General features: G+C 34.4%; 1 protein-coding gene across 1 annotated transcript in view; it reads right to left on the bottom strand.

Annotated features, from left to right (window-relative positions):
* rdgC (retinal degeneration C) overlaps window positions 1-15,515 on the bottom strand; it is a 484,209-nt gene that overhangs the window by 82,265 nt on the left and 386,429 nt on the right. The window contains exons 14-15 of the mRNA XM_069835771.1: window positions 4,795-4,955; window positions 347-431 (exon numbers count right to left, since the gene is read on the bottom strand). Coding sequence (XP_069691872.1) covers window positions 347-431; window positions 4,795-4,955 — 246 coding nt within the window. The remainder of the gene's footprint in view (window positions 1-346; window positions 432-4,794; window positions 4,956-15,515) is intronic.

The raw sequence follows: 15,515 nt of genomic DNA, 5'->3' as shown, positions 1-15,515 counted from the left end.
CATGGTATTATTAGTCAAAGTTACATTACTAGAAATATGCGGGAGATTAAGGATTGATAATGGCGGAACTTAGGCCGATCACGAATGCATAGCTCGTGCGCGTGTTCCCGGCCGGAAACTGAATGTGACACTCTATACTTGTATATAGTGGATGTAGAATACAACGGTTTGCAATTCCTAAATCGGATTGTTGCGATTAATCATGTGATTTCTTACGCAGACAGGTGCTATAAATCTGGCAAACCTCGTAAATGACGAGAACTATACTATCACGAAAATTGGAGCAGAGTTCTCTGGATACGTCACTACAAGAAAATAATAATTGTATTTTAAAATCTTAACTTACCTGAGTTGTCTTTGTCGATGATTCTGAATATAGCCTCCAGGCTAGATTTATTCCTGTACAGCGTCTCCACCACTGTCGTCCCAGACTGCAAGTAAAACAATACGTTAAGGGTCGTGTTTCAAGCACATAGTTACGGTGGAGAAAATCGATGCCTATTCTATAGATGGGAACCCGACGAATGATAAATCACTCTGCTCTAAGGACAGCAGCTCCTTGTTGATTCAAACGTGCGCTTATCTTGGTTTCCGGCAAATAGCGCCAGGAATCATAATATATTCCATCGAGGTTACTCAGAGTGTAATAAAATAAAATCATGCTCGTAAATACAGTCAACACAAGAGAATTTGTAACATACGACAGAACATATTACAATATCTTTAGATGCCAAAAAAATAGTTTAAGTGACACTACATTAGTGTACATCTCAATATACAGGGCTTTCATTTCAAAACTTCCCAGTCTAAATAACTAATTATTTTAATAGAACTCAATTTAAAGGAACAACACGTCAATTTAGATATTGAGGGGAAAATCTGAAACCAGGCTTAATTGCATTTTAAGATTTCACTCCTACCCCCAGCCACCCTCACTTTGAAATTTAGAATGGTACCCCTTTACTCGCTCACAGCACCATATCACACTCTCCATTCCTAAACACAGAACATCCTTCTACTCTTCATCTTTTACCGTCTCTGCAGCTCATCTCTGGAATTCTCTACCACAACATATCAGAGACTGTTGTACATTGTCTAATTTCAAAAATAAACTAAAATTTCACCTTTTCAATTCAGTTTCCTTTCAATTATAAGCCCTTTTCTCTGCGATAGTTTTGTAAAATATATATATATATATATTTATTTATTTATTTATTTATTTATCTTCCTTCATTTCCCCTTTTTTGTTCCCTTGATCACCAGATGAATTTATTATCATACCCTTTTTATTGTGAATTTTATTTAATTTTCGTGTTTCTTTTCGTTTTTATTATTATTTTATTCCATTTTAACTATTTGTGCTAAATGAGTTGCTTTTACTATATTCCAATGTATTTTACTTTCTTTTTTTCTATTATGGTATTATTTTCATGTTTTTTAGTGTCGATTTTATTATGCTATTATTATTTTTTTTGTAGTATGTTAGTATTCTGTTCTTTAACTTTTTGTTAAATTATCACTGCTTGTATACTTTGTGATCTGGTAGAGTGTAAGAGAAGGCCCTATGGCCTTAACTCTGCCAGTATAAATAATAATAATAACAATAATAATAATAATTATTATTATTATTACTATTATTATTATTATTATTATTATTATTATTATTATACTTAAATATGAAAGAGCATTCAATTGTTTACACACCTCATTCGTTTTCGCATCTTTTGTTTTCTATGTTGCTTGGCAACCTGTATTTTTGTTATTATTAATTGATTTTAGGGTGAAAACAAAGCTTATTTTGTGTAATTTCTTAAATTTAATCAGTAAGTATCATTTATGCTCTCTCTTGAAGGATATACACCATTTTAAAATAATTCAATACACAAACATGACTATTACATGAAATTCTCAGTAAGTTTGTAGCTTTATTCTCTTCAATTCTAATCAACAATAACAATAATCCAGGTTTCCACGCGACGATAGGAAACAAAAGTTGCGAAAAAAATGAATGAGGTGTATAAACAATTGAATGCTCTTTCATATTTAAGTATAAAAATACAGAGGTGCCATTTGAAATTTCAAAGTCGGGGTGGCTGGGGAATGGGGGGTGAATTGTAAAATGTATTTAAGCCTGATTTCAGACTTTCCTCTTAATATCTAAATTGGCATGTTTTTGTTTAATTTGAATTCAATTTAAATAATTAGTTATTTATGCTGGAAAGTTTTGAAATGATAGCCCTGTATGTTTAATGCGTCCTAATGTAATAATCCAGTTATATTACCTTGTTCCTAATATCATTACCATTCATACTCTTTTAATTTCTAAAACTATTATTATAAAGACATAAATAAATCTGAAAACATTTAATATCAAAATGAAATGTTTTATTTTTTAATTACAAAAAAAAATATTTTTTTTTATTTCATTCGTGAATTTTGTAGTTCGTACGTAAGTATTCGTAACTAAAATTTCAGCTACTCATAAATTGAAAAAGCCAACGGCGTGGCTCAGTCCGTTAAGGCGCTTGCCTGCCGGTTTGAAGTTGCGCTCGGGAGCGGGTTCAAACCCCGCTTGGGCTGATTACCTGGTTGGGTTTTTTCCGAGGTTTTCCCCAACCGTAAGGTGAATGCCAGGTAATCTATGGCGAATCCTCGGCCTCATCTCGCCAAATATCATTTCACTATCACCAATCTCATCGACGCTAAATAACCTAGTAATTGTTGCCGCGTCGTTAATTAACCAACTAAAAAAATAAATAAATAAAAGTAAAAAAAAAATTGAAAACTTCTCTAATATTTTTTTTCATTTTGAAAATCAGTACCGATAGTTACAAGCGGTAAAAATGATAAAATACGGTACTAGTAAAACAGAAATGTCAAGTGCCTGCAATGCGTGTCTCAAGAACCCTCACATCATTTTCTTAAGAGCGATGATTGTACTTCATCCTGTTAAAAAGTGATCCTTGTAGTATGAGCACGCAGTTCAGGCGCTTTGACATCCCTGTTCTAAAGCCTAGGTTTCGGACAATGACGGACACCACGTCGAAACTAGTCAGCCAGGAATATTACCATAACATTAACACAGTAAAGCAGTTATAACTTGTTCAGTTATTATAGAAGTGTTAAAAGAGTGTAGGTATACAAGAATGAAGAAAACTTCCTTTCACATAATTAATAAGACTCTTTCGCAAATACGAAATAAATGAACATTTAATGAAATAAAGATAATAATGTAGATTTATTAGATGTACTTGATGCTGAGGAAATTGTGTAATTGATGTTATGTTAGATGGTGCTTGAATTTAATGAAAATGCATATTTAAACTAATTTTCATACGTTTCTTAACGAACGAAAATTAGCTTAAATATGCATTTTCATTCAATTCAAGAGCCACGACCTGAAACGGTTTCCTTGTAAGTAGTGTAAGAATCCGTTAAATTTCAACCAATCACAGTCATCTCTCACTGCAATGTTGTCAATTTTACATAGTCACTTTTGGATTACCGCAGGCAATTCGCGATTGTTTCCACAAATAAATGAGGAACATCTCAACCTAATTATCTCTATACTCAGAAATAATCTGACATACTTTTAAGGAATGCCACTCAATAATATTGTATAATTAACGAAATTTTTATATTTTAAAATTAATTGTGTTTATCATAAAACATTTATTTCCAATATTCTGTTGTTTTTATCATTGTGTACAATTGCAGTAGTTAATACAAAATGGCTCTGATTATTTTCCAATGAATTGTGATTTGCAGAAACCCCATATGTCCATTTGAATACATTTTTCAAAAGTGATTATCTTCAAAAGCGTTTGGCATTTTGAAGTTGCTATTTTTTTATTAGAGCGTAATAAGTTCTAATGTTTGACCGAATTTTTTCTTTAGTATTTCCTGCGAAAAAAATCTAATTGGACATGTGGGGTTTATGCAACTCACGACTAGTAAAAGTCAATTTATTTCTTTAAAACAATTTTTATGTGAAGAAGATGGATAAGGACTTTTTATATTATAAAGAACTATTAATTTATTTTTAAGCCAAGAAATTGAAGAAGTGCACAAGTATACAAAAATTCAAAATTATGTGAATAGCATATTCAATTATTCATATCCCTTTAATCCTACAAAGAACAAAGAAAAGGAAACTGAATTAGTTAGTCTCTAAAAAAATTTCTCGTGTTCTGGATTGTGGTGTTCCTGCAATTTCCTGCAATTCACCGTAACTTACTGTCGCTGTGAAATGTACATTGAGAACTGGACTGTGGGATTTCTGTACCACTTGCAAGGCCTGTATAAAAATATTATACAACCATATGGAAAACTGAATTTGAGAAAAACATTTTTGTCATGCAACCTTACAGGAGACGAAAGTAGGGTTCATAATTATGAGATGAATGCTGAACTCCGGGTATCGCAATAATGATTTTTACCGGATTGGAATACAGCCTATAGCTCTCAGGTGGAGAAGATGCATAGAAAATGACAACTTCGCAGAAAAGTAGCAGGATGTTCATGAAATATGTAGGAATTCTTCACTTAAATGTCATAAGGCTAGGAATTGAAGTTTATGAATGAATGAATGAATGAATGAATGAATGAATGAATGAATGAATGAATGAATGAATGAATGAATGAATAAATAAATAAATAAATAAATAAAAGAATAAAAAATAAATTAATATAAATAAATAAATAAAGGCCAAACATTCGTACTGATGTAATAACCAAAAATCAAAATCGAAAAACATATTGGAATTTGTAAATAAATTAACTGACTTGACATACCGTCCTTCTTCCATTTGTGGGGTCTTGGAACGTCGTTTGATATTCAACATTTCCAGTTTCGGGATCCAGCATTACAAGCTTCTCTCTGAGCATCCTCCAAGGGATGCCCAGTCTGGTCTGCTCCTCCATAGCCGTGCACCAGTTCGTCAGGCTGATCAGACCTGCACAGCAAGAGTCACATAGTTCACATTATTGCTGATGACCTGTGATGTGAAGCGAATTGTCTGTTCGAGCGTCGACAATTGATGAGTTCAAGATATGCGTGAACTTTAATTACTATCAAACCGTATTACCAATCTCATGAAATTAATCTCGCGTGACCTTTCCAGTAAAATTAAATCGTCATCGTTCTTTGAATCCGATACGAAATTTGTAATATATAATTTATACAAATTGTCATCTACTTATAGGAGATTGGAGAAAATTACACAACGCAGAACTGCCCGCATTACATTCTTCAGCTAACATAATTAGGAAATGCGTAAAGATTAATTTTTTGGTCCTACAGAATTATTTGTTATGGTTACCATTGGTTATTAATGGAGAAAAATTCGCTTCGGAGTCGGGGATAGAACCCGGGACCTCCAGTTCTATGCACTGCGCGCTCTAACCACTGAGCTACTCCGAGGTTCTATCCATAGCACCGGATCGAATCTTTCTTCTTTGATATTTTCACTTAGTGGCCTTGCTCCATGTTCGACATACACCGTATATTGACACATATATTAAGGGGTTAGGTACAGCTTACAGTAGTAAAATTTTGGAAATATTCAACATTTCTTTTCTCCATTACTGTATCTTGTACGATATTGAAAATTAGTATGTGTAAAACACTGTCCTTTTGCTATATGAAAAAAATATTTTTACGATTAAAAAATATTTACATTTTTTCCCCCCAAAATTCAGTTCACTGTGCAGTGATGAAGCGTTTCCCATATAACTAAAAAACTATCCAACATTCTGTGATGAAATTTCTTGTGTATATTAATGTATGTCATATTTACAATATGATGTAAGATCACTTCTCTATTTTTGATAAACTGTGTGATAAAAAATAAATTCATTTTACAAAATGATCAAAATATCAGTACTTTCTTCTAACACAAAATAAGAAATATATATATATATATATATATATATATATATATATATATTAGTTATTAAGGAATATAGTTGAAAGAGTATGATATTGTAAACATGAGTTTCAGCAATAAAATAAAAGAGAGAGAACATGAAAAAGTTAACAAGTTTATGAGTTATGAGGGAAACGCTTCATCACTGTATAGTGAACTGCACATTTTGAATTTTGAAAAAAAAAGTATATAAATAATTTTTTTTAAATCCTAAAAATATTTTTTTCATATAGCAGAAGGACAGTGTTTTACACATACCAATTTTCATTATTGTACGAGATACAATAATGGAGGAAAAAATGTTGAATATTTCCAAAAACGTTACTGCTGTAAGCTGTACCTAACTCCTTATGTCAAGTGTCATCAATCACACAAGAAGCGCACTCATTTCAGTGACTTGGTGGCCGGGGCTCCACACACACACACATATATATATATATATATATATATATGGAGTAAGGCCATTAAGGGTAAATACCAAAGAAGAAAGATTTGATCCGGTGCTGAGGATTAAGCCTCGGCGTAGCTCAGTGGTTAGAGCGCCAAGTACATAGAACTCAGGGTCCCGGTTTCGATCCCCGGCGCCGGAGCGAATTTTTCTCCATTAATAACAAATAATTAGGAACTTTAAACTAATTACACGATCTTAATTTCAACAAGTTCTCCCTTAGGGAGGGACGCCAGGCGATATCAACGATGTTCCATTAGTACTAGTAGTTATTCTAGCCCTGTATCTCATCGATTCCCTATTTTATTACAAATTTGATTTCAATTTGAGTTTAGGTATATGAATCGAGATAACGAAAGTGTTTGTCCGATCGATCGGTCTGTCCCTGACCCGTTTAAAATGTTTAGAAATTGGTTAACTTAGAGATCTTCGCAGACTCTGCTACTCTAGCAGTGTTTAATTCAGCCGTGGCGAGAATGTGACTCGCGAGACATTGTGGCTCGCAGTGATAGCTGTGCATTTCGCTTGCTCCTAACCTCCGCTAACCCCCACCCTCTCACTCACTGGAGTCAAACTCTAATCCATTTGTATTTGTCTCTGACCTGCGAGTGGCATATGTCTCTCTCGAAACCATGTACGAAAGTTCCAAGTAGGATGGGAGGACGCAATTTTTTGCTGTCAATATGATGAGAATATTAAATGTATGGTTTGTTCACAAGTATTACGAGGAAAACGGTTGTATAACATGAAACGGCATTATACTACATGTTACTCATGAAACATTAAAAGGTTAAGTGTTATCATCATCATCATCATCATCATCATCTCTGTACGTCGACTCTTTTTCAGCAGATGTACGAATAATGCGGTTAGCTCTCCAATTTGAACTCAATGATTTACTATGTGATGTTAAATGAAAACTACTGTCCATTACTCAGGAGAAGACGAGCGGAAAGAATGTGACCTTCTTCACTATCGCTGATGATTATTATAAACATCGCTGAGATAAGCATCCCAGTAGCCAGGTTATTATTCGTGCAGGAAACATGTGTAACAATGCCTATGGAAATTAAACCTAAGTTGAACAGAAGGAGACCTAATGTTTCCGCTTACTACAGTACAAATATTGCACGTGTTTTCGTACGTTATCTGTTCACATCCCTTCCTCCTCAGTCCGCTCTCGTCTTCTCCTGAGTCACCGACAGTAGATGTAAGGACTTGACAAATGTTGAACTTCCAAATCTTTGCCAAAAAATAAATATCCGAAGCTTCGTTCTTTCGCTTGCTCTGTTGAAGCCATGTTCGCTACAACTTACGTTTGTGAAAAATTATTTTCAACAATTAAAATATTAAAAACCAAATTTAGATCACGACTGACAGACAAATATCTTCGTGATCAACTACGACTGGCAGTAAGTGACATTATTCCTGATTCTGAAACTTTGTCGCAGAGACATTCTGAAGACAGTTAATTTTAAGTTGTGATATTGTTCATTTATTGTTCATTTCTTTCTTCGTTACACGTACTAAACATTAGTTTGAGCCTTGTACTGTATAAAATTATATTTAAGTGCTTGACGTAAGGAAAATGAAAATCCGTGAATAAGTCAGACAGTTGCTTCGCTTCCCATTCGGGTGCCCGCCTCCCTCCGTAGGTGCTATGCACGTTGCAGGTTACACAGTGGCTCGGCGCACAATTACATTTTCGCCACCGCTGGTTTAATTCTACCTGTAACATGTATTTCGTAACCCTGGACGAAGACTACTAGAAGAATTCTCGTATCGATCCTATTTTTAGAGTCCAGGGGACACCATCGGCGGTTATTCAATCTCCCCGAGTGCAGTAATTGTAGATAGACGAAGCAATGGCCGTTTTGGGAATTTTTCCTCAAATTAATCTGTCGAATGTCGTAAGTTTCTATCATATACTACAAACTTAGTGCAGCATAGGACCCTCGCCTCACTTCTCTGTCAGAAGAAGCTCTAATTTCCATTTTTCTTTCAAAATGTAATCACCTTCGACCGTACTCAGACCCACAATGCTTGTGTTCCGAAATAAATGGATCACTATAAACTAGGGTTGTATTTCAATAGCAAGCTCAGCCATTACATAAATCATAGAGTACGAGAGTTTTTTAAGAGTTTAACAAGAACAATGTTTTGAGTGAGTAAACATGAATAATCGTGTTACATTACATCGCTACGACTTACACAGAGTGAAAGGAGTATAACTGAGTGATATATATGTATATATATATATATATAGCTCAAAAGCGTATTGTCAGATGCATAGCGGGCGTTGACAGTAGGATCTCTTGTAGGGAACATTTTTTACAATATAATATTCTTACTGTTTATGGTTTATATATTTTTAATGTTTTACTACTAATTTATAAAAATCTGTCTGATTTTCACCAAAATTGTGAATTCCATACCTACGACACTCGTAACAAAAATAGTTTAACTATAGCAGCACACCATGTTACAAACACTAATAGAACCTATATGGTCTTTGGTATCAAAATCTACAATAGTTTGCCTGATGACATCAAATATACAAAAATTTCTCTCAAATTTAGGAACTATATAAAAACGAAATTAATAAAATTGTGTCCCTACAGTCTTGAGGATGCACGCATGGGCCCTCGAAATGAATAATGTTTTTTATATTTGACTTATTTAAATTAAATTGTAATTGTATATATTTGACCATGTCTATGCATATATTATGCCTTCGACAATAAAGTTCTATCTATCTATCTATCTATCTATCTATCTATCTATCTATCTATCTATCTATCTATCTATCTATCTATCTATCTATCTATCTATCTATCTATCTATCTATCTATCTATCTATCTATCTATCTATCTATCTGGCTGTCTGTCTGTCTGTCTGTCTGTCTGTCTGTCTGTCTGTCTGTCTGTCTGTCTGTCTGTCTGTCTGTCTGTCTGTCTGTCTGTCTGTCTGTCTGTCTGTCTGTCTGTCTGTCTGTCTGTCTGTCTGTCTGTCTGTCTGTCTGTCTGTCTGTCCGTCCGTCCGTCCGTCCGTCTGTCTGTCTATCTATCTACATTAATTTTAAGAACAGAATCTTGAAATTGTAAGTAACCAAAAAGTTAAATATCATTTTCATATTTGAATAACGGTTTAGCCGAAATAAATAATGATTTGTGTCTGAATAAGCTACAAAATGATATAAAAGTTAACGAGAATAATATTATAATACATATTTAAACAAATGACATAAATTAACCTGATATAAAACTCCAAAAGTATATACTACACATTAAATTGACCCAAGTTAAATCCATGCAAATTAGCATATTTTATACATTTGCAGACCGGAAGGAGAGATTTAGAATTTCTATTGTAATAGCACATTATGCAACGAGCCTATAATGGTACTAATTAATTACCATTATAGGCAAGTTTCATACGACTTTTTATGCTCGACCATATTTCTAACTTGAAATTATTCATAAGTATTCATGTTATTCTTATCTGACTGGGGAGCGGAACTGACCTTGTGCAATATCTCGTAAACTGTAAGATGTGCGCAGACGCAAAAGTATTGACTTTTTCCTAGAAACAAATGTCATTGACCTTGATATAATCTAGAGAGTAAAATAAACATTAATCTTTATATAACCTTGAAATTGATGTATACATTGAAAAACGAGATGACAAATTGAATTTATTTGAATATTATTTACAATTAACGCTAATTATTATAGTAACAGAACATAACCTTCTGCGACAGTATTGGATTTCCAGCCTCCGTGACGTTTCGCTAGTTGTCTTTCGATTGCTTATCCGAGAATGATCGATACTTGCGCTTTCATATTGCTACAATTGTGTTTTCTGATTGGTGGAACACCTGAACTTTAATGAATAGGTGTACTTTAATGAGGTCCATTAAAGGGCTGCTACCATGTGTACAATTACTACATTTCGGCATGGTCGAGCACAAAATATTTTATGAAATCTTAAATCCTTAGCAGGAATACGAAGACTGATATTGCTTAGGAAGGATAATAATAATAATAATAATAATAATAATAATAATAATAATAATAATAATAATAATATAGTCAGGAGTAATATGCTTTGAAGTATGCTCGAAAACGGGAATTTCTTTCAGGATACTTCATCACCATCTCAGGATTTATTTCCAAGAGTAAGTTCCCAGTCTGTGTGAATTTCGTCGGGACACACTGTATAGTCTCTAATTTTACAATTAATATCTGTGCTCAGCAACAATTCTATTATGGCATTCCGACATTCTCGACACGAGATAAAAGACTACTTAAAATTAGATTAAAGCTCGTAAGTCGCTTGTTTTACGGAGCAGACCATTTCACCACAGTTACGGCCTCATAAAATCGCCATCTTTAAGTCCTCCCTCGCCACATCTCGCTATCATTTTTGCTAGAGCTATAAATCGCCCAGTCTATAATTATTGCGATATTGACTGTGGTGTTAGAACGTAACGTATGTTGCGGTATGGAGCCCGTGGGTTTCGCCTCCCATTTTTAAAAGCCTGGCATACCGTTTTATGATCGCATTTCTATCCGATAGCCAGCAATAAAATTAATGTCTTCAGTAAAATATTGAACGTTTGAACCGCACTAACTTCTTTAAACTCTTATTGCCTGGCAAAGTGTCGCATATCGATCCGACAGCAAACTTTTAGCATCTGTGATGTGTAAACACTTTCTTTGTTTATTCCTCTAATTCACCATACTGTATTTATGCAATGTTGAAGCAATTTTTTTTCTGTGTACGGAGTGTTAAAGAGTGGCATAGCGTAAATTTAAGGAGTTTAAGAGGGAGATAAGATTAACTTTGCTTGTTAACCGGCCCAGGATCGAAAATAAGAAATGCTGGAACTGCAGTCCTAATAATGAAATTGTTATGCCATTGTTAATAAGAAACCTAGACTCGGAAATGAAAAAAAAGGAGACAGAGTGATCTATATTTGAAGAGTCCACTGCAAGAATTATGGATGTCATTTTCTTGTCGAAAATGAACCAAGACTGTCAATGCATAGCTTAAGACATATAGAATGTACATACAGAGTTATATGGTATTAACACTGAGAGTCATTGTCCAGTAATGATTGGAAAATCACAGTTAAGCTTTGAGCGCTAAGAATTTCAAACTTTCAATTGCTTCTCCTGCAAAATGTATTCCAAATGACATCCATCATTCTTGCAGTGGACTCTTCATTTTTTTTTACAAAAATTGATAAAACATATAGGGTGATATTCATAGACATTTCGCTAGCCCCACGCTACGAGCATGCTAAACTGCCCAGGCTATCGACTGGTTACTTGTACAGGATTCACAACATATCATATCGCTAACACTGGTTTATGAATACCAAAAACGTCAGTTCGCTGATCATCCACCGGAAGCCCGCGCTAAGAATGTCCTTGAATACGGCCCATAATGACAAAGTAAAGTTAAGGAGAGATATAGATCAAAATGGTAAATAATCACACAAAAATAATTATCTCACTTAATAGTAGTCTACATAATTTCAAGGAACCTTCCTCAAGATTTGAGGGTCAAATTCCGCCCATATTATGTATATGGACATTTTAAGGCATATAGGGCTTAAGGTGTACTGAGAGTATGTTTACCTGTTTCTCTGGAACTATATGAGATAATTGGATGAAGCTTTGCATGCTGGCTTTTATTGAGCAGATTTACGTTATCTTGCAGAGGAATAGTGAAATATACTCTCTTATTTTTTTTACGTTACAAACAAGACTAATTTGTAATCGAAAATTATTTTATAAAAATTAAAAAGTCAATAAAAGATAAAAGGAAAGGAATAAGGAAAAGTGTCTGTATAATATGTTATATTTGTATTCTCTTACTAAGCAGAAAAAATTTCAGGTCTTTTCATTAACCAGTTTCCATAAAAAATCGTACATATACAGGACATAATTTTATTTTTACTTCAATTTTTATTGTACCTGAGTTTTTGAATGTACTTCACTCCCACCCCTTCTACTAACGAAGTTCAACCGTCCTCGACACAGATCCAAGACCGCATATACAGTCATAGTAGCCACAGTACGTTCCAAAAATATGTTCGCGTTTTCCAGTGACGAAAGAGCTTTCAATATTGAATCATTTTCGCACAGGTACTGTCGTCCATTTGCCTACGTCGTACCCCGGTTTCCCCTACCAGCTTTTATTCGCCAGCTAGTGACTGGGCTGTCTTAGCTCTTTTCTGAAAACATTAATTTCTGTTAGGAGCTGGACGTCTACGTAATATTATACAGCTGTTTAAAATAACTTAAATAAAAGGGCTTCGTTAAGTAATTAACTGTCACGTGATTTCCTTCCTTTCTACGACCCTACGACATAACCACTTGGACGGACATTAGATAGTATATCCGAGTAATTTTATCTTTTCGGATCGGGCAGAAGTGAAGATTGAATTTACAGTACGTAAGGTACTCTTTTATAGAGTAGGTACAGAATTATTTCAACATGAGTTACTAGTATGAAGAACGAAACTGGTAATTGGAATTAAGTACAATAGTCCATAGTGCGATAATATCCACATTAGAACTGAAGTCTGTATCGAAATGAAAGGCCACCATTTAAAAAAGATGTGTTTAAATATCCATATTATGATTATTTTTCAATTTAACTTCATTCTCTATATTGTACGCTAATGTGCTGTAGGCAGTATAATATACACTGTATAATGAATACATCCAAATGGACAGCTCAGTTCGTGAGTAAAAACACTCATTGTTAATACTGTACTGTATTTTGATTAAACAAAAAACTAATAAAAATGATTAAATTCAAAAGCGCAATATTTCCTAGTTTACGTAAATGGATGAACTACTTTTCCTTCCTCCTATTTCCTAGTTTACGTAAATGGATGAACTACTTTTCCTTCCTCCTATTTCCTAGTTTACGTAAATGGATGAACTACTTTTCCTTCCTCCTATTTCCTAGTTTACGTAAATGGATGAACTACTTTTCCTTCCTCCTATACCTAGTAAAGTGATTTGTTTGTATATTACGCCAGTATCATCGAACTCCAGTTGTGGAAGGGGGTAGCAAACGGCGTTGATCCAGAGGTATAGCCAATTTAATATTAAAAATGTTAGTAAAAATAAAATGATGTCCCTGTACATAGCAATGCATAATGCATAAGATGCAAGACAAGCAACTCAGTGCGACCAAGCGTTGAACCGTAAAAGTGTGATCCAGTCATGATACAGATGTGAGTTTGTTCATTACTTTATTTTTCTAACTTCCAATGTTTACATTTGATCACAGTAATGTCAACAACAATAATAATAATAATAATAATAATAATAATTTTATATATGGTATTCTCTGTCTAGGATTCTATCCCCCCGTCATAAGAAATCTTAATTCGCACTCTGCCTACAATATTTATGTACGTGTTCTGTGGGAAGTTGTGTTCCTCAGACAATGTTCGGTGCTGCAATCTGTATGCAGATGAGTGCACACGGAGTTCTGATTCACAGATAAGTTCTGTTTGACAGGCACATCAATAACTTAGTCTGCTCGGGAGATTATTCGAGTAGAATGCGTGTTGGCTGCTAGTTAACTAGCAAGCTCTCCCAACAATCAAGTCGAAATGGACTCAAACAAAACAAATCAGATTCAAACAACTTGCTTAAAAGTATAATTACTGAATGTAGTACAACTCACTACGAGTGTAATGACTCTTGTCTATTTCCCTTTCTCTCCTTTTCCATCCTATTTCTCGTTTCATTCGTTCTTCCTCGTTTCATTTGTTCTTCCTGGCTTTTTCATCTCTTCTTTATTTCGTACACACTTTCTCATCTCCTCTCAGTTCTTTTAAGTGTTCTGTTTTTCTTTTAGCTCATTACTACACATTTCTATTTCATTGTCTCTAATTATATCCTTCTCTCTTTTTATACCCCCTTTCTTTCATTTATCTTCTCGTCATTTTTAAATTTCTAATTCCTTTCTTCTGTCATTCTAATTTCCAAAATGTCCTCTTCTTTTTCTCTGCCTGCCTGTCTGTCTGTCTAACTTTCTTTCTGCCTGTCTCCATTTATTTATTTCTTTCCCTTCCACTATTTAGTTCCATTTCCTTCATTCTCTCTTACTCTTTTTCCGTTTCTATTTTCCTAATTTTATTTTTCTTCTCTTCTTCCGCACCTTTCTCTTTCCTCTTCCTTCCTACCTTCCTTCCCTTTCGTCCTTTCACCCTTCCACTTCGTCTGCATTCTTCTATTACTATTTCTATTTTTTCTCTTTCTTTCTTTGTCTCGTTTTCTCTCTGCGTCTTTCCTTGCTTCTTGCTGTCTATTCCTCTCATTATATTTTCATCTCCTCCTTTTTGTTTCTGATATTTAGATTCTTTATTCCTTTCTTTCTCGTTATTCTCCTCTCTCTCTCTCTCATATTTCTATTCATTCTCTTCTTTGCTTGTCTTTACTCTTTTCCACTTGTTTCTCTTTTTATTGTTTTACCTCTCTTCTCTCTTTGTCGCCTGTTTTCTCATTTTCCTGCTCTTCTTCTCTCTTTCCTCCTACTCTTCTCGTTTTCCCTTTTCCTGCTAGTCTTATCCCTTTCGTGCTTACGTCTCCCTTTCGTGCTTGTCTTCTCCTTTTTTCTTACATTTCTTCTGTCCTGTTTTATCCTCCATTTCTTTCTTATCTTCTTCCTTTCCTGCTAGTCTTCTCTTTCCTGCTTGTCTTTCTTTCCTATTTGGCCTGCCACTTTCTTTCTTGTCTATTTCCTCCTATTCTTCCTCATTTCTCCCTTCATTTTTTCTTATTTCTTGCTTATTTCTTACAAACTCTTACCTTTTCTCTGTCGTTTCTTTCTTTTTTTACTTGGTCATTTAACGACGCTGTCATTAGCTTCAATGGGATTGGTGATGGCGAAATGGTATTTGGCGTGATGAGGTCGAGAATTCGCCATAAATTACCTGACATTCGCCTTACGGTTGGAGTAAACCTCGGAAAAAACCAAACAAAGTAATCACCCTTAGCGGTAGTTGAACCAAATACTCTCTAACAATTCGGCAAACGCGCTACTGCCTGAGCTACCCCGGTGGCTATATTTTATCTGATAATTTTCTTTTTCTTGTCTTTTTCCT

This window comes from Periplaneta americana, chromosome 9, assembly GCF_040183065.1.
Source record: "Periplaneta americana isolate PAMFEO1 chromosome 9, P.americana_PAMFEO1_priV1, whole genome shotgun sequence".
Lineage (NCBI taxonomy): Eukaryota > Metazoa > Arthropoda > Insecta > Blattodea > Blattidae > Periplaneta > Periplaneta americana.
Note: the sequence above shows the minus strand (reverse complement) of the source record. Positions and strands in the feature narration are given on the sequence as shown.